This window comes from Diplotaxodon limnothrissa, linkage group LG17, assembly GCF_057381915.1.
Source record: "Diplotaxodon limnothrissa isolate DT_005_m linkage group LG17, D_limnothrissa_male_GT1.1, whole genome shotgun sequence".
NCBI classification, from domain to species: domain Eukaryota; kingdom Metazoa; phylum Chordata; class Actinopteri; order Cichliformes; family Cichlidae; genus Diplotaxodon; species Diplotaxodon limnothrissa.
The window spans coordinates 20,612,335-20,632,163 of record NC_140612.1 but is presented as its reverse complement, the minus strand read 5'-3'; the positions used below and the strand labels follow the sequence as shown (position 1 = coordinate 20,632,163).

General features: G+C 38.4%; 1 protein-coding gene across 1 annotated transcript in view; it reads right to left on the bottom strand.

The window, feature by feature from the left end:
* The window catches only part of LOC146614931 (leucine-rich repeat-containing G protein-coupled receptor 5-like), a 50,811-nt gene that overhangs the window by 8,606 nt on the left and 22,376 nt on the right, over nt 1-19,829 (bottom strand). Inside the window, exons 5-12 of the mRNA XM_085375725.1 lie at nt 13,433-13,648; nt 11,995-12,066; nt 6,558-6,626; nt 6,162-6,233; nt 5,605-5,676; nt 3,439-3,507; nt 846-917; nt 522-587 (exon numbers count right to left, since the gene is read on the bottom strand). Coding sequence (XP_085231851.1) covers nt 522-587; nt 846-917; nt 3,439-3,507; nt 5,605-5,676; nt 6,162-6,233; nt 6,558-6,626; nt 11,995-12,066; nt 13,433-13,648 — 708 coding nt within the window. The remainder of the gene's footprint in view (nt 1-521; nt 588-845; nt 918-3,438; nt 3,508-5,604; nt 5,677-6,161; nt 6,234-6,557; nt 6,627-11,994; nt 12,067-13,432; nt 13,649-19,829) is intronic.

The following is a 19,829-nucleotide window of genomic DNA, read 5'->3' as shown; positions in this document are numbered from 1 at the left end:
TTATTATTATTGATTAGTTGTATCCATAAGCTGTATGGGTGCTTCACACGGGCACACATACTGTACCTGCTAAATAATAGATAAAATGGGGGGTGCCACTTGATCTAACTCATATCCCCCGAAAACTAAATCTGAAGCCCTGAACTGTACAAACTCTCAACTCTCACTGTGCAAAATGTCCTCACAAGGCCCAGAACTCACTGCGGTCCTCACAAAAACAGACATACATGTACACACACATATTAGCCATCGTTGTTTCCATTACATCACTAAAGAATCTGTTTTACAGCAAGTGTTTCCTGAATGACCTGATTGGTCAGAAATAGACTATGAGGGTGATAATTATTCCCACAATGCACAGCTGTCTGTACTTTATTGATTGTTATGGTAACTTCAGATTTAATAACTGTGTCTTAAAAGCTTCACGGGCAAAAAATAAGCTATATCCGACCCTCCCAAAAAAGGCAATAAAACATTAAGAAGAACAGTTTAATTAAATGTAAAATGAACATTAAACTCACATTTTTCGAATGCTCTCACAGCCGGAAAAGCTGGGAAGAGTCTGGATTTGATTATAGGAGAGATCGCTGCAGAGGGAGAGAGTGAGTTGAAGCTGTCAGCACCGTAATTTCCTATACACACTGAACACATCACAGCAGCTCCCAGCATACAAGCCAAGACTTAAAAAAATATCTGAAATAAATGAAGCAACAGCAGATATGATTTGATGGACAGACATGAATAGTCCCTGATGATATACAGGGCCTTCAGGGACCACCTTCAGCCTGAGTTCAGTGTTCAGAGACATGCAGAGATGTGGATGTAATTGTTGTGTTTGGACTCACAGCAGCTGCAGCTTTGGAAGCTGCTCACAAACCGAACTGGGCAATGAGGTGATTTGAGCTCCGGTGATAGTCCTACACACAGAGAGATAAAACAGAACTAGTTTTCCACGGGAGCAATTTAGAAGTAGATTAAAAATGTGTTATGTATTCACAGCCCTGTTTCTAATAAGAAGAAACAGGGCTGTGAATCTTGTGAAAATGAAACAACCTAAAAGATAAAATGCTAAAACTTGGAATTTTTAAGTTTTTTCCCCTTACAGATATTACATTCATATTACAAATTTATCATCAGCAACATGTTTAAAAAGAATGTGCCAGGGAATATTTCACAGTGTGATGCCTTCGACCTTCTTTAAAAAGAGTTCTTGCTTGTTGCAAGTTAGCTAGCTGCTCCATAGATCTGGACTGCCTTTGTCATATATTTAGTTTCATATTGTTCCAGATGTTTTTAAAGGGCTGGGATACATGCAGAATGTGGTTTGGTATTGCTATCCTGAAATATGCACGTCTTTCTCGTACAGAGACGCTGGGAATCTGGGTGGTGACATATGTTTCTTCAAAGTCTGTAGAAACCGTTGAACATCAATGCTGCTGTCACGGATGAACAAGATACTCCCCCACAGGCACTAATGCCTCTGCAATACCATCATGGAGGATGGCATGGTCTTGCGTAAATAAGCAAGGTCTTCATCTGGATGCATTTGTTTTTTAAGTAGGATTATACAACTTTCTCAGCCTGATCGTGACGTTTAAAAAAAATAAATAGGAAAACTGTTAGATTTTTTAATTTTTAACATTAAATAAGGTACAAGAAGTAAGGGAATTTGTGTTTGGTTGATTATTTCTTTATTGTGACAGTGCTTCTTGGCAGTAAATGTTATACTGTTGAAAAACTTGTTTATTTCCCCTTAAATGGTGCCACACTTGTAAGGAAATGAATTTGTTGGTTGAGCAGCAGAGTTGAGTATGTGGTTTGCACCCATGAAAAAATTGACAAATCTTCTCTGCCAATGACAAACAGCTTATTCTGCTTTTGGCTTTTGTTTTGAGTTTATTGTACTCCAGGTGTTGGAGGCAATCTTAAAGCAGAAAGACATTGAGATAAGGTTCTGCAACTTGTAGCAATCCCATATCTCCACAGTCTGGGACCAAACTCTATACTCCAAGATGACAGTATTTGCCCCCACAGAGCGGAGTTTATCAGAGACCACATCCAGAATTTGGGAGTGGAGAGGACGTAACGACCTGCCTGCAGTCTTGACCTCAACCCCACTGAACTCTTGTGAGATCAGCCTGGCTGTGCTGCTCCTGTCAGAGTGACAAACACACCCACACTGACCGACTTGCGGCAAATGCTAGTTGAAGAATGGGATGTCATCTCTCAGCAGTGCGTGTCCAAGCTCGTGACAAGCATGACGAGGAGGTGCCAGGCTGTCGTAGCTGCACATGGTACTTCCACATGCTACCTGTTTGTTTAATGAACAAATTGTTTCTTCAGACTTCACTCATCCAATCCAGTAAACGACACCAGACAAGAGTCGGTAGCAGAATAAGATGTTTGGCACTGGCAAAGAAGATCTGAGTTTTTCATGGGGGCAACCCACAGATGCATTTTCCTTGAAAATGTGGCTCCACATCAGAGGAAAAGGGGAAATAAACAGGCTTCCTAGTGCTATAAGATTTATTGCTAGAAAGTTTGTTACAACAAAAAAAACAATCTGCCAAACACAGATTCTTTTGGCCTGTAAAGCCTTTAAGAAAGTGATTAAATCTGAAATTAAGTTATTGTTGTCTTTGAACCATTTTCAATTTATTGTAGTCTTGTTTTTTTTGGAAACAGGTTAGTACACAACATGTTTGGGTATATTGTATTGTAAATTGTGTAAAATAAACTGTATATGCTTGTTAAATAGCATGTAGAAACATTGTGATGTGTCCAGGGGCGTCCACAGTGCATTACACTTTACAGCCATGTGTTGAGGTGCTTTGAAGTTGCATTAAGGTTGGAATGACTCCCTTATCCACATGACTGAAATGAAGCCAGTACAGTAATGAGTAATACGGTGAGCGGTCCAAGCTCATTATATGAAAAATAAATCATCAATATGGAAAAGTCTGATTAAAGAAAAGCAGCTACGTGCAGAATTTGGATTCACAGGATGAAACAGGATGTTGGAGAGGGGGGTTAACACTGGAGGGGGTCAAATGGAAGAATGTGGGACGGTTTGTTTGGTTGGACTTTTTATTTCCACCTACTGGTTCAGCGTGAGGTTACTGTTAAATACACACTGCTTTCAGAAATGAGCTTAAATGGAAAAAGACAAGAAAATAAACACAGCCAAGGTGTTTATTGTGACACGGAAAAGTGGGTCACAACAAGAAGAAAGAAGGGTTTTAATTTCACGCCGAGCTGCAGAAAAATAAAGTTACAGTCTGTCAGATAGAATAATAATTGCTGTGTATTAATAACAGCAGTGTGATTTGGGGTGTTCAGCTCTCAGAAACACACTCGGATATGAAACATTCCTGTGTGTGTGTGTGTGTGTGTGTGTGTGTGTGTGTGTGTGTGTGTGTGTGTGTGCGTGTCACTTACAGGCTCTCCAGGCTTTTGGTTCCCGTCAGATCTGGAAACTCAGTGAGATCTGCAGCTCCATTCAGAGATCTGAGAGTTGGACACGGAAAGAGCGTTTAAGCTAAGAGAAGCAGAAAATGATTTACTGCGTTTCATTATTTGCGTAATTAACATCTGCACTGAACAAAAGGGCAACAGGGAGGTTGAGTCTGCATGTCATATATGCTCAGCGATTACTTGATATTTCTCATCTAAAGCTGTCAACACTTGGATCTGTCATGGGGCGGATCTGTGAGGTTCAAAGACAGAAGCTTCAACTTCAGTTTATCAGTGCTGCTTCTTCTTCTTTCAGCTGCTCCCTTCAGGGGTCACCACAGGGAATCACTTAACCCACTCTCACCCAAACCCCCCATCCTCCTCAGCCACACCACCCTCTGCATGTCCTCCTTCACTTCAATAGTTCTGTCACCACCAGCTTGGCCTCCTGTCTTTTTTTCCAGTGCCACCGTCTCCAAACCAAACATCACAGCAGGTCTCACTACCATCTTGTAAACCTTGCCTTTCAGTCTTGGTGCTCTCCTTCTGCTACAGTCGGCCATTGCTTTGGATGGTATTTAAACTCAGTTTATGGATATGTTCATTGGAAACCACTGAATCTGTCTTTAGTGGCTGAAGGAAAGGGCAGATGGACATCTCTTTGACTCCACAGCTACTGCTTTATGCCATCCATACATCCAGATGTAAGACATTTTGGTCCAGCATCTTATGTTGTCATTCCATTTTGCTTTGATGCAGAGCTGAAACTTCTGAGGCAATGGAAGATACCTCTACCATACTAAGGGCCTGTGAAAGGCCAGCAAGCATTTTGATCATCCTTGATGGTCCTACAAGAGGTGGCTAACTTTGTAATAGCTGCTGCCATGCTCTACCTTCAGAGTATATCTCTGTGGCACTACTGAAACTGGTCTTGGAGCGTGAATGGAGTGCATTTACAGCTTGGTTTTGAAAGATTTTACTAATGATATATTCCTAAAACAAAATCAGAAAAATGTAATTTGTTTTCCTGAAATAAAGATAACTTAAGGACTTGTGATGCTGCATGAAGGGTCCAGCAAAATGTCTTCAGGTGCCGTGTTGAAAGAAATAAAAAAGAAACAACTATCTCACATCCTTAACGTGTTGACCGGAAATCCAGAGCAGAAATTATGTAATACTGATAATATACATATCTGTGACAAGATTGTTAGACAGAAATTTGGGTCATGGGCATTATTGCCTCATCTTATTTGGAACTTTATTCATGTTTAATGAACATCCATCAATCGAACAGAAGATGTACAGTGATTAATAAATTTATTAGCGCACCACCCAATGGAAGGATATGCCATAGCTATCCTAAATGCACAGTATTGGTAATTACTGAAATCACGTTTTATGTTTCTGTAATCGGTTAATCAGCCTGTATGAACAAGCTTGGTAATTCTTAAATACTTGCTTAAATATTTAAATACTTTACTTGCATTCCTGAACAGAAAAAATATATATTTTAATTTGTTGAATGTTATGCTTTCAAGTGCAGTGTGTTGGCTTAAATTTGGAATGCAGTTTGTTTTTGCCTAATAAGTAACAATATAAATGTAGTTTTGCAGATGTTTTGGACAGATGTCTAAAATACCTGTTGTTTTCTTGTTTTTTTGGGGGGGTAAAATTCCCTGCTCCTTTTATTGACTTCTAATAATGGAAGAAAGTTCCCATATTTATGTAGACATGTTTAAAAAATTGCTCCTTGATATCAGTTTCACTTTTAGTTTAAGCCTGTTTGTCTAGAAATGATCATTTGGACCTTTATGAATATTATCGGCTCATAAAGTTCGAGGAGTTTATGTTATGCCAGCCTCCTCTTTGAATGGCTGGAAGGAGTTTCTGGTGTGAAGGTGAAGGTCCTTACAGTTCAATCTAAATTCAGATTCAAGAATATTTAGAAAAGATTCAGTAGTTTTAACTGACTCATTGCTTTGAGACTTATTTATGTCTCTGATCTTGATTAGGCAGAAGTAAAAATGTCTCTATTCTATTGTTTGTCAGGCAGAAAAGTCCCAAAACATACTGAAGCACTTAACAGGTTTAGTTAAATCTATAAAAGTGCTGTGCTGTGTTATTTGTGTGTTGAATTTGAGTGTTTCTCACAGCATGCGAAGCTCTGGTAGGTTCTGGAAGGCCGAGCGTCCGACAGAGTGAATTGGGTTGTCATAAAAAAATCTGCAAAACATCCACAAAAACACGTTTTTCATCTCAGGCTGCAGTGAGAAGCTAACAAGTGTTAAACAGAGGTTAGCAAAATTACTTAAGATGCTGGATATAAACATGGAGACAGCCACCATGCTATTGTAGCTTTTTGATTTCTCATACGACAGGGGATCGAACTGAGAAACCGAGGGGCTCTGCATGCCCCACCCTAAAACATAATAAAACATGTTTCATGATCTTTTTAAAAAAAATTATTATCACTAATAATTATCACCGAGCATAAACATCATGTTTAGTTCAACAAAACTCATCAGCAAAGTTTTTATCAAGGTGACAACGGAGTAAGAAGAAGGATCATCATTCATGACTGTCACTATCTTAAGGATATAAAAAATAACAGATGAATTTAGCAGATTATTGATTTTATCCTCATTAATTTTGGAACCAGGAAGTAAAAAATATTGCAATCTGTTGAATCTGTTATTAGTTGTACCTACATGGTGTTCAGTAAAGGGTTCCCAGTGAAGGCGTGCTCCGGGATAGACTGGATGTTGTTGCTATGGAATCCGCTAAACGGGAAGATAAAGGAAATTAGTTTCCACCATGTGTTATTATAAAAGTTCCTTCCTTCATTTCATCATTATTACTGGGAAGCTTCCCTCGCCCTTCTCGTTATTTTGATGACAGTCGTGATTGATTGAACTAACTTTCAGGGAAATTTTTTTATTGATTTTGTCCTTTTTTCTTTTTCATCAAATATGTAAACAGTCAAGCATAAGATGCTGTCCACATCTTGCCTCATATGCTAAAATTTGCTAAACCGGAGAACCTGAGCTAGCCATGTCTGCTGTGGATAAACAGATGCCTTTTTCAATCAGTCGGCTGAGACTCACAGCTCCTTGAGGTGGCTGAGTGATCGTATGGCTGTGGGAAACTCCACCAGGCTGTTGAAGTTCAGATCTCTGAGGAAGAAAAAGAGAGATTTCCTTATGTAGCGTCTTCTGCAGCGCCCCTTGGTGTGTAAATGCCAAGGTGCTAAAAAGTTCTGCTGAACTTTGTTGAATTAATTACCTTTCACATCAGTAAAGAAGAAAACTAATATTTCTGTAATATTTCTGACAATAAAATGTTTATAAATTAGAATAATGTTTGTTTCAAAAAAAAAAAAAATTGGATTTGTCACCAGTAGCAGGAAGCACCAGTTATACTGGCAATGGCAAAGTCTAGGCTAGAAATACAATCTCTGTACTGAGAATTGTGGACTCTCAATTTGAACATAAATCCCATATTAGTATTGATAAATCTCAAATTGAGAGTATAGTGTAAAGTAGAGATGGCACGATACCACTTTTTCATGTCCGATACCGATAATGATATCATAAATTTGGATATCTGCTGATACCGATATGTATCCGATATAGTGTTTTTTAATCAATAAAACTGTTTTTTTAATATCTTGCTGCTTTTTGTATAAGTTCATACTCAAGTTAAAAAAAAAAACACTAAAGCTATTCTGTCATACCTGTATGCAAAAAATACACTGCACCCAAAATATTTCATAGTTCAGCAAAACTGATCAATCTAATAAACTTAAACCTGCACCATCCTCCCTATTCTGGTATTTTAAAGAGTACTTAGCAGAAATATTAAGCAACCTAACTAATAGGGTTCTAAAACTCCCAGCAAAAACCACGAATAAATTCTTTACAAATCCTACCATGTGGATTCATGGATTTTTTTTTCACATTCTGTCTCTCACAGTTGAAGTGTACCTCTGGTGCAAATTACTGACCTCTGTCATCATTTTAAGTGGGGGAACTTGCACAATCGGTGGCTGACTAAATACTTTTTTGCCCCACTGTATGTAGAAAAGGATCCTGGTGTGCAAAGTAATATTAAATCAATTCTAACAACAGATTATCAAGCTTAAAGGTGCTGCTGTTGTTCAGCCGCTGGTTTCCTCTTTCTGGAGCGAAGTGGGCGATAGACAAGCAAGAGAGACGGACTCGTGACAGAAAAGCCGATCAGCTGATCATTGATCAGTTTCATGATTGAAGTAGCAGCAGGAGAGGGAGGGAGAGAGAGGCAGTCGTTCCATATATCGGTTGTTAAGCTTAACTCGGCAATGGTTTACAAACATTCAGAGACGAACTTACACATTTGCTTTACTTCTCTCTGGGATCACTTCCTCGGAAATGAAATGCCGGATTGGTAGCGAGGCTACAAATACACACAGCCGCTCTATCACGTGAGGCATACTGCTGCCACGTGCTACGGTTATTTTGTGAGGTGCTTTTTTGTTATTTAATGGATCGGATTACATTTTTTTATTTCTCTCCAATATCCGATCCAGTAATTTACGTCAGTATCGGACAGATACCGATACGTAATATCGGATTGGTCCATCTGTAGTGTAAAGTATATAGAAGTATATACACTTTATATATAACTCTGTACTCTTAATGATAACCTTTAGATTGGGAATATAGCATGGTAAACACCTGCCCTTGGGGAATAATATACTTTAAACAAGGAATGTTGGGAAGCAAATAGCACCAAAGTCACACCAATAATCTAAACTGGAAATTTCATCTCCAGACTGGTAACTGCTTCACATTTAGAAAACCAGCTCTACACTGGGAATTATGTTAGTTCTATTACAAAAAAGCAGTTTTTAAGAAGCTGTGGGAATGTCAGCTTTATATTAGAAAAGTGTTTCACGTAAATGTTTGGGTTTCAAGTTTGATGTTTAGCTTAATCTTTTTTTCCCCGTCTTTTGAGTTTATTAAAGAAACATTTAACTGTGCCTCCCTCTTTTGCTCTTTTCTTTCATCACCAGCAGAGACTAGAGCATTCTTCAAGTCCACACATGGCTTCAATTAGGTTCTCTCATCCATCTCTGGGATGCAGGTGGCTATTATACACACTGTGTGTGGAATGAAGCTGCCACATTGTGAAAAATACCATTAAATTGAAATTGCTTCCGTCTGGTTCTGAGTGTGTGAGTACATGTGTGTGTCCGGGGGACGATCAGGAACAACAATAACTGGTATGCTTTCTGTTTTCCAAGGTTATTATTGATGGAGCTTGGACGTTTGGGATTGGATGAGAGATTTTTCAGACATCTACAATCAGGTTAGGATTTTTGGATTTGTGGCTGGGTTTGTATCAAGCCTTCTTGTTTCTGTCTCTCATAGATTACTTTAGTTTTGATGTAATGATTCGGTTTTTTGTAATGAATGTATTTACAGAGATAGGAAAATTAATAAACCTTTGCCTTGAAGTTAAGCAAATAATTTGTTACATTAAATAGTAAATAGTAATCAAATATCATTTTAGCTTAAATTCTGCCTCCGAATAATTGTGTCTTCCATGTCCATGTAACAAGTGTTTTCTTTTATTACTTTGTACTTTGATTTATAGCGTTATAGATGCACATCAGTTAGCATGATTAGCCCCAGCCTTGCTAATGCTTGCTACACTTAGTAAGCTAATCTATTTATCCTCTAAACAGGAAATATTGAGTCAAATTTGTAATGTTAACTCTCAATGTTTTGAAGCGTAACATCAGGGGCAAGAACGATTACGTTGGAAATATTAATCTGGGATATGATCGGTCAAAACTTGGACTAAAGGCTGTGCTAAAAATCCTGTGAGAGGTTATGAGTCATCATAGGCATTAAGGCTAACTCTAATTTAGGACAATTTTGTTAATGAAAGTCAGCTCAAGATTTGGACATCTGCTGCCCTATGACAACTGGGATAAGCTCCAACCCAATGAATAAATGGGAAAAAAATGGATGGATGGATGGATGGACGACCATTATCAAATCTGGATTAGGAACATCAGCCATGCTCGACACAAGCTTTGGATATTATCATTTTTAGATAGTCTGTACTGGAATGGTTGGCTCTTGGATAAACACCTTTACAGTGGGAATGGTGAGCTCTGCACACAGAGTGATAAACCTTAGCCAGTGAACTTGAAGAGTTCAAAGACAGACCCAATGAATGGGAAATACAGCAGGTGGAAATAAACCCAACTGATCCCTTAAGACTTGGTTTTCATTGACATATATTACTTTCTCTACTGAAAATAATTAAGAACATGCTATGGCTCATTATCTTGACTGTCAGGTGTCAGTCAGCATGGTGGTTTTTATTTTTGTGGGTTGGGTCATGTTACCCACAAACAGTCTCAAAGGTTTGTGTGGAGATGTTTTGAGAGCTGGATTTTGGTCTTCTGTTCACCACTGTTTCCGTCACTTACTGGAACCAGAAAATCTTAATTTGGCCAAAAGGGAGGAGGCCTACATGAAACATGAAAGAATGTTCTTCCACAAGTCGGATGTGTTTTCCTTTAGGTCTGATCAGAGCTTGGTTGCATTAATTTTTTTTCTGCTCTCATATCCGTTTTCCTGGTCCCTCTCTGTCTGTGTTTGTAGCTTCAGATGAACACGAGTCTCTGCTCTGGTTTATTATTGCTCATCATACAGGTACACAGCCTCCCAACACGCATACACACACAAACACATGCTGCCCATGAATGTGTGTGTGCATGAATAGTAATTATGATTAGCATACAGCCCAGGCCACACACAGAGCCAGCTAAGCGCACACAGAAGTATTTCCAAATGAAGTCCGTGTATGTTTGTGTGTTTAAACCTGCTTCTCTGGTTGACTGAGAAAACAGAAACATTTCTATCCACACACACATTCCTCAGATTATACGCACACACACAACATAAACACACACACACACAGGTTAATCTGCTCTGTCTCCATTTAATATTTCCATGTAAAATGCTTACTGGTGACGGCAGAAACAACTGGTATCTCGCCATAAAGCGTGTACTGGCTTGGATTGCAAATGGTTAAAATAAGATTGATGATCATTTTAAGAGCGAGCATTTCTCAGAAAATTCCCACATGTGTTTCTGTTCAAGCACGCGCCATTTTTTAGATCTTTTAAAATCAGCTGTATGTGGAGCTCATGATGCTGCTAGCCATCAGTAAACTGTACTGTATATTAATAATATACCTACAAATGACACAAATAGATGTTTTGATCTTGGACAAGTTGGTTGTAAAAAATATGTTTATGACAAAATAGAATATAAATCTAAAAAAAGCGTCTAACTTCTGTGATAAAGGTGAGGTTTTTACAGCCTATTTTTAGTCTTCCTCCCTGTATTAGTTAATTTCTGCCTTTATTTTGAAAGTCAGCAGCCTTTCATGTTTTTACTTCCTTCCTTTGTTCTTTTCCCACCCTGCTCACGGTCTTTATTGAGTTTCTCCCTCAATCTTTGTCTTCATCATCAATTCTTGCTCTCGAGTTTCTTGAGCCCTCCAATGACCCTGAGTTGGATAAAGGAAAGAAAATTGATGTTTTTCCATTGTGTGGATCTTATTGTTTATCTGAAAGCTCCAGATTCTTTATTTTTTTCCATCAGCCTGACTGACCTGTCTCCTTGGTGTCTATAATTTGGATTGTTTACTAAGTTGAACAAAATAAATATGACGGCTCATCAAACAGACTGCAACTTAAGAAATCAAGAACAAACATGAAGAAACGTCAACACGTTGTGTTTTACGTGTTTTTGCAGCCTTTTTCTATTTGCTGGTGTTGCATTGCAGTTGATCTCACAGGGCCACTGTAAAGTGCCATTATATACATTGAGCCTGAATATACATATATGACAGAAAACAACATTAAAAAAATAAATGTATCAGATTTATCAATTGTTTTTTTTCTTCGTTTAACGTTTATTTATTACTTACTGCAGGGATCTCAAACTTTCTCCTGATAGTCAGAATTTGGCGTAATCCAGTCCAGCCCACTGAATGCCTTTGCAAACTGAAATAAATGCAGGGATGGAGTGCATAATTTTCAAACTAGATGTGGGCTCCAACTTATCAAAAAAAGATCATCAAGGTGTTTATTCTCTTCAAAGCCACAGATCTGAACTGTCGGCAGTTTTACAGTCTTACCATAGCTTGCCTTACCACATCAAAATAAAATATGTACGCTAAAGAGCAGTGCTAACATTGCTCTTTAAGGCTTTCTCTGGAGCTTTGCTGGTACTTTCTCTTTGTTTCCTTATATCTTTGTGCTAAGGTAGGCTAAAGATGAAACTCTTGAAAAGAAAGAAAAAAGATTCCTCCAAATCAGTGCAGGTTCTTTGAACATAAATCCCATTAAGGATCCTCTACAAATGTAAAAATTAAGGCTCTCTCATCTCCTAACCCTTCACCCTGACCCCAACTCAACCCTGACTGCTCCAACTCCTGCTCACACGCACTCACACGAGCGCACACACAGAAACTCACAGCGTCTCCAAACTGTGGAGTCCGTGGAAGCAGTTCGGTCCCATGGAAACGATCCTATTGTTGTTGAGATGCCTGGGGAGAGAGAGAGCGAGAGACTGATGGACTAATGAAGCAGACAAAGACTGTGTGTGTGTGCGTGTGTGTGCGTTCTTTCAAAGGGGCCCAGGAGTCTCTCAAGAAGGTTTTTTTCTTTTGGTAATTTCATGCAAATTAGCTTCAAACCGATTGGACAAAAGGAATGACAGCAGACTTCAATGCTGCCGCGCTGAATGCCATCACACAAACAGAGAGCTTGCATGTTATTAAGGAGCTAATACAGACGGACGGGGACAGTCGCTTCCACGGTTGAACTTAATGCTCCTAACAAAAACACACACAGATAAAAACAAAAACACTACCCAAAAAGTGGAAAAGAGTTTCTGTAAGCCTGCATATGAAGAATAGATCTGATTTAAATCCTGATGTTTTAAGGTCAGTAAACTTAAGTTAAGCTTTTTGAAATGAGTTTAAATTAAATTACACCACACACAACTATTTTTCTGAATCTGAAGCAGATATATGGGCAAAGAATGAATTTTTATTTATCATTTAACTCATTTACAAAATTTTCAACTTTAAAATATATAGATACATTTTTAAAAAGATAAAACAAATTTAAGCTAAACTGTTGTAAGATGGTAGTCGGTGGTTATACCGCACCATCATTTTGGTAAACGAGATTCTCCTTTTGATCTCCTCACAGAGTGTTTGCCTGACTTAAACTTGATTGGTAAATGAAAATCATACTACAAGCAGGAAATAAATGAAATCCATTTGACCATGAAAAATCTTTTTCTCCCTTTTGCTACAGATTCTTTATGTTTATATACAAATCTCAGAAATCAGTTTCTGAGATTATAGCTACTGGATCTATGCTAAAAAATGTCTCAATTATAACAGAATAACAAAGTAAGATAGCCTACTAATAAACTATCTACCTAAATCTAATGTATGGTATGTTTGCTATGGACAACCACTGTTGGATTTACTCATAAATAAACCAAATTTAGCCAGCTCCTTTCATTGGTAACCAGCCTAGTTTAACAGCAAATCTACTACCAACACCATTAGTTAACTGGTCCTCCAAGACGGTCCTGTAAACATTCCAACCATTGTAGATAGTTGGAATGTACAGGCTATCCTGTATATATTGTACATACTATTGTTTGAGTACTTACGATTGTTTGTTTTGTACTTTTTATATTTTACATTTATATTTATTATTGAAACTTGCACCAAGGGAGTGGCACTCCAATTTCGTTGTACTCTGTACAATGACAATAAAGGCTATTCTATTCTATTTCTATTCTATTCAATGGAACCCTAGTGTCACATAAGGTGTTCTACTCTATTCTACTCTATTTGTTTGCTCTGGATAACCCAAGTTGTGTATACATACAGCACCACCAGGCGGCCCAGCTTGCTGAAGGCATGGTCGGGGATGTGGCTGATGTGGTTGAGGGCAAGTGTCATGGCCTGCAGGGCAGGGAGCTCGCCCAGCGCCTCCACTGGGACCTCCCTCAGAGAGTTATCATCCAGCCAGAGGTGACGGAGTGAACGCAGGCCGGAGAAACAGCCAGCGGGAACACTAGAGATATGATTGGCGTCCAGTCGGCTATGAAGAGATATACACACTGAATTTAAATGTACATTCAAGCAAACAGTTATGTGTACATATATATGTAAATGCATTTATGAAGTTTCACAGTTTCACACACACAATCTACACCCATTTTAGCTCCTACCTCAAAGCACACTGTGCGCTGTCGATCCTACGTGCTGCACAATAATATTCAATATTTACTGTTATATTCACATAGATCATCACGATGATGTTGTTTATTATATTGCTCTTTTTTTTTGCTTGCTCTCTCTTTTTTCTTTCTCAACAGATGATCCAGGTGATTGATATGTGTATTTTTTGTCTGTTTGTTTTGTTGGTTTTTGTTTTTTGCCCTTCATCACCGTACCTCTTGCCTGCTGTTTTTCTTTCCCTCTTTCTTTCTCCCTTTTCTTTCCCCCAGTCAAGTCTGTCCCATGTGTAGCAAGTGAAAATAAAATAAAATAAACAATAAAAGCAAAGGTGAATCAAAAAGACCAATACAGCAAGGCCGGGATGATCCATTTGGTAAAATAAATCTGTTGGGCATCTTTCTTTGCCTTTAGACAATAATTCTGATGGCAAAAGAACCAAACGGGACAGGCGGGAAAAAAAAAGTTTCACTGAGCAATTCTGTATACATATTGCCAATGAGTCAGGTTGGTGCAAACACATAACTGTATATAATATGCAGAATGTAAGATTTTTGGTACTAAAAGTTTTTTGCTCTTTGCCAGTAAACGAGAGGTAATTTCAAAACCCGATGATCCTATAATATTTGCACATAGGAAAGGATGGCTAGCTAGCTCCAGATATCAGATAGAAACATCAGAAATCTTAAACTATTGGCCATTATCCCCAGAGACTGGGACGATTCCCAGATTGGTTTAATCAATAAATTAGGGACAAGATTTAGGGTTGGCTCCAAAATTAAATTTTCTGTTTGGAGGTATTTAGAAATCTAGCAACGTTTCTGATTCAACTGTAGAAACATAAAAATTAATAAACAGCCTTTTAAATTGAAGAGTTTTCTTTTTCTTTAAACTAACAACATACAGTACAAAAAAGTGCAGTTACTAAAAAAAATGGTAAAAAAAAACAAAACCCCAAAACAAAACAACAACAACAACAAAACAAAAACAAAGACTAAATTTAGTGATGGAACCTTCGACTTCTGGGCCCTATTTCAGGAAGCCGGTTTAGTGCAAACTCTGAGTAAGTATACCCTGGGTTAACGAAAACTCTGGGTTTTCGGTTTCACAAAGCGAGTTTAGATTAATTCTGAGTGAGTTACTATGACGACACACTCCGTGAAGCTAACCTGCCCCCTAGCAGGTTTACTTCAACTAACCCTGACTGTCTCCGCCTCTTTGTCAGAAACCTGACTGTAGGAAGTGTCAGACATGGCGTGTCCCTTCCTTGAAGAGCCAGTAGATGTTGAAACCCAAATTCTCTGCAGAGCTCTCCGCCGGGAGAGAGTGATTAGAGCGCGTTTGGACATTTTATCATTTCCTGATGATTTCCTGTGTGAACGTTACCGTTTTTCAGCACAATCTATAATTTATTTGAATAACATCTTCAGGCCTAATATTGCTCATGTGACACATCGCGGACATCCTCTCAGTTCTCTACATATTATTTGTATTGCACTTCGGTTTTTTGCAAACGGGAGCTTTCTGTATAATATTGGTTACGCTGAGCACGTTTCCAAGGCTACCGTCTGTCGGGCAGTCAGGAATGTTACAGTTGCACTGAAACGTCTCCTGCACTCGTTTGTGGTGTTCCCCGGTCATAGACCCACAAGATTTATCAAAGAGGGATGCCACAAAATTGCAGGTATCAGGATGACCAAAACTTAATTCATGATGTGGTGATACTTGAACTACTACTTAAATGTTACATTTATTTTCACGGTTCCCAGGCGTGATTGGCTGTATAGATGGCACTCACATTCCAATCATTGCTCCTTCAGTAAATGAAGGAGACTATGTGAACAGGAAGTCTTTCCACAGCATTAATGTACAGGTACATAGCTCCCTGTAGCATTTCAAACTAACAAATTATTTCATTATAGTAATGGATGCTAATTTGTGTTCTCTGCACTGTGAAGATCATATGTGATGCTGCCAACATTATCACAAATATGGAAGCCAACTGCTCAGCCTCTGTGAGTGGTGGTGGTGGAGGACCTCCACCTGTTTTTCCGGCCTCCGCTTTTTTTTCTGTTGGCTATAACGGGTCACATTTGAGCATACAGAGTAAGCAAATATGTACTTGTAATGTGCTCAGATAATTTCAATAAGTGCTTACAGAGGGGAAATTAATGTAGCCTCTAACTGCAATTGATTTACATCGGACAAACAGACCAAGCACTATGGCTCATAATACAATTACACCTTACCTGTTTGGACTATATTTTTATATTTCATTTTTACTTGCTGCCAGGAACGTTTGGGGCCTGTTGGGTTGCACCTGCGCTCACGTCACATCACAAAATAAAATGTATAAAATATAAAATAAAATAAAATATAATAAAATAACGTGTTAAATGGGTGGAAATCCCTCGATCAATGTTTAGATTAACACTCACGCATTGACTCTGTCGGCTATGTTTTGCCATGCATGCTCCCTTTCTTTTGCAGCTGAGGCTGTGTTACTTTTTTTCCGCAAAATTTGCATGTTATCGGCATATGCTGCCATCAGAATTTCGGCCTCAAGTGCTGTAAAATACATTGACCGCGCCTTCTTTCCCTCCGTCTCCATGGTGACTCGCTTAATCTGTGCTCCACTAATCAGGGCTTTATGTATCCTCGTGCTTTAACTTGGGGTTAAAGCAACTCCGCGTTGACTGAACTAATTGTTATCAGCCTTTCTGAATCCGAATATTCCGAGTTGGACAGTTCGGGGTTACTCAACCCTGAGTATCGTTTTTCACTCTGAGTTTTCTAAACCGGCTTCCTGAAATAGGGCCCTGCTCTGCAGATAACATACTAATTTCTCATTTTTAATAAAAAGTACAAAAAACCCAGCCATCCTTTCTGCAATTTTTAACTTAATGCGGCATTATAGTTACATAATTAAGACACTTTAGAACTAATAACTCTCTTTACTGATTAAATTATTATTAAATTATTCACATAATAACAGAAAACATCTACTTTTTGAGATGCACAATAAAAGCTCTATGTTTAGAGACTCAAAATGCAAAACTGAAGGCTTCACTTCACTGTCTGTTCAAGAGGAACATTAGAAATCAAGTGTTTGACCAGCAGCAAAGGAATGATCGGCAGGCTGCTCAAGCACCACTCAACCAGCCTCTCGGCTCTCAGGTCAAATGAAGGTATTTTAATGACCACACTTATTACTCATGTGATTGTGTGGATTTTGTGAGTCGGACAAAGGCATAGCTCTCAAAAAGCAGGAAAATTAAAACAATAAGCCTTAATAAGTGAGTGACTGAACATTTGTTAGGCAGTGGTATTAAACAATGCAAAGACGCAAAAATAATTGCTTAATTATTTGAACTGAAGCATTTAAAGGTCCATTTTAATTTGTTTGTGTCTTGTTTATGTGTTAATTAACTTCTATACACATGTTACAGCATCAAAACATTTTTTTCAGTCTTACCACCCTGTTTGATTTTTAACTGTGTTGCTCAAAGAGAGGTTGTTAGGTAGAGCTGGATCAGGTGACCCTGAACCCTCTCTTAGTTACGCTGCAATAGACACTGACCACTTCTTCTTCACTCATCTGTTTTCACTCTTCATGAGTTTATACACCACTGTTTAATCATTACCTAATTCATTTTAAATTCTGGCTCTCTTTCACAGTGTGTCTTTTGTTCTGTTTCCTTCCCCTCACCCCAGCTGGTTGCAGATGGCTGCTCCTTCTTAAGCATTGTTCTGTAAGAGATTTCTTCCTGTTAAAAGGGAGTTTTGCCTTCTCACTGTTGCCAAGTGCTTGCTCATAAACTGAGTCATCTGATTGTTGGGGTTTCCTCTTTACACAACAATTTAGGGGCTGAGGCAACATTTGTTGTGTTTAGCACTATATAAATACAACTTATTTGAATATTATAATACATAAATACTTGGTATAGCTTTTCCTGTTTTTTATAATATGAATAAAATCTGATAGACAGTGTTTTAATATTTCCCAATATGGAACATTTTACCTTTAACACCTGTTGATTTGTGCTCTGAATCAGGGAAGTTTGATTCAGATATAGATGTTGCATATAGGATAAATGATAATTCTGCTAATGCTACATGCTCAGATTAAACTCAGTGATTGACTGATTGGGTGTGGGGATATTTGAGATATTGGCACAGAGATGTCTAAGGGTCTGGTCTTAATTTACTAATTGACCAGTTTAATATTAATTTTAAAAAGTTACTGAATATCATTCAGTTCCCTTTTACTGACTTTTGCTGTCTTGAGTTCAGGCAGAAAACTCACAGCTCTTTTGCAGGCTGTGCAACATAAACATGCAAGATCTGTAGATATAAAGAGAGAGCTGACTGTATGTTCATCCTAACAGTAGTTCCTCTGTTCACATGGAGAGAGAAGAGAAGGATGGGACTTCACATAATTGTCCATTAGATAAATGAGAGAGACCTTAGACCAAAAGAAAGACTCAGACGTCTCCATTCTTATACCCTTATCTCTCCCCCCCCCCCCCCCCCCCCCCCCGAACACACACACACACACACACACACACACACACACACACACACACACAGCGAGAGAGAGGTACAGTTTCAGTATAATTACTGTGTGTTATCAGGCTCAGAGAACACACTCGCTGCACTACATACATTAATATACTGAGCCGTGTGTGTGAGACAGATTCCTTTCCACCAAAGAGTAAAATGAAACGAAGGGATTAGTGCAGCGCTCCCTTTTTTGCGCTACAGACCGGTTTATACCTTTAAGCTGTCGCGGATAAATACAACAAAATGAAACCAGTACTGGTAGCAAAAAAAGGAAGATTTATTCATCACCAGTGTTGGTCAAGTTAATTGAAAAAGGTTATCAGTAACTAATCACTGATTACTTCCCCCAAAAAGTAATCCTGTTACTTTACTGATTACTTATTTTCAAAAGTAATTAATTGTTAGTTACTTAGTTACTTTTTAAAAACACGATTTACAACCTGAATAGGTAATAAAGAAATCATTCAGCCCAATTCTACTTTTACTGCATAATCCATCATATAAAATGTAATCAAATGGAAAGGTCCCTTTTTAAAACTTGTTTTATTAGTTTTAATCTTTTAACTTTATGCATCAAGCAAAAATTCAATTATATGCAACATTCTCTGACTGGAAGAAATTTGTTTAACATTTAAACCTATTTTCTGCACATCCCAGCACATAAAATAAAATATTTTTTTGTGTTTACACTCAGTCTTTCAAATAGATGCAAGTAAAACACAGCAGAAAATATCAAAGACTCAGTGGTCCTGTTGCTCTATTTTCACCTGTATAGCAGGCAGAGGATTACCCTGGTGCAGATGTGCCGCAGCAGTCAGTGGAAGAATCTGCGAGTTTGTCTATGACTTTCACATTCCGTCGTAGCGCACTCGGTGCTTGCTTGGAAGTTAAGGGTTTTTTCGCTGTAAAAATAAGTTTTCTTCCCACGCAGTGAACAGCGGACGCTAATGTTTTTGTCACTTTTTACGGAATCAAACTCAAAGTAAGGTCAGTACTTCCACGCTTTAAACACTGCACGCTCATACTCTCTCCCGCACTCGATATATGATCCATTGTTTATCTGCACACAGCTGTTTCCACGAATGTCGTACTCGCTTACGTCATTGTCACTCTTGCAAAAAAAATCACAGTTTTAGTAATGCAGTAACGCGGCGTGCTTACGGGAAAGTAACAGTAATCTAATTACCTTTTTTTGCAATAGTAATCCCTTACATTACTTGAAAAAAGTAATCGGATTACAGTAACACGTTACGCGTTACTGCCCATCTCTTTTCATAACACATTCAAAGACCCAGGGAAACTGAGTTAACCCTTCAAACCCTGACCTAATTTACCCTTTAAACCAGGGGAAGACAACTCCAGGCCTTATGAGCAGATGTCCTGCAGGTTTTAGATGTGTCCTTGATCTAACACAGCTGATTCAAATGGCTAAATTACCTCCGCAACATGTCTTGAAGTTCCCCAGAGGCCTGGTAATGAAC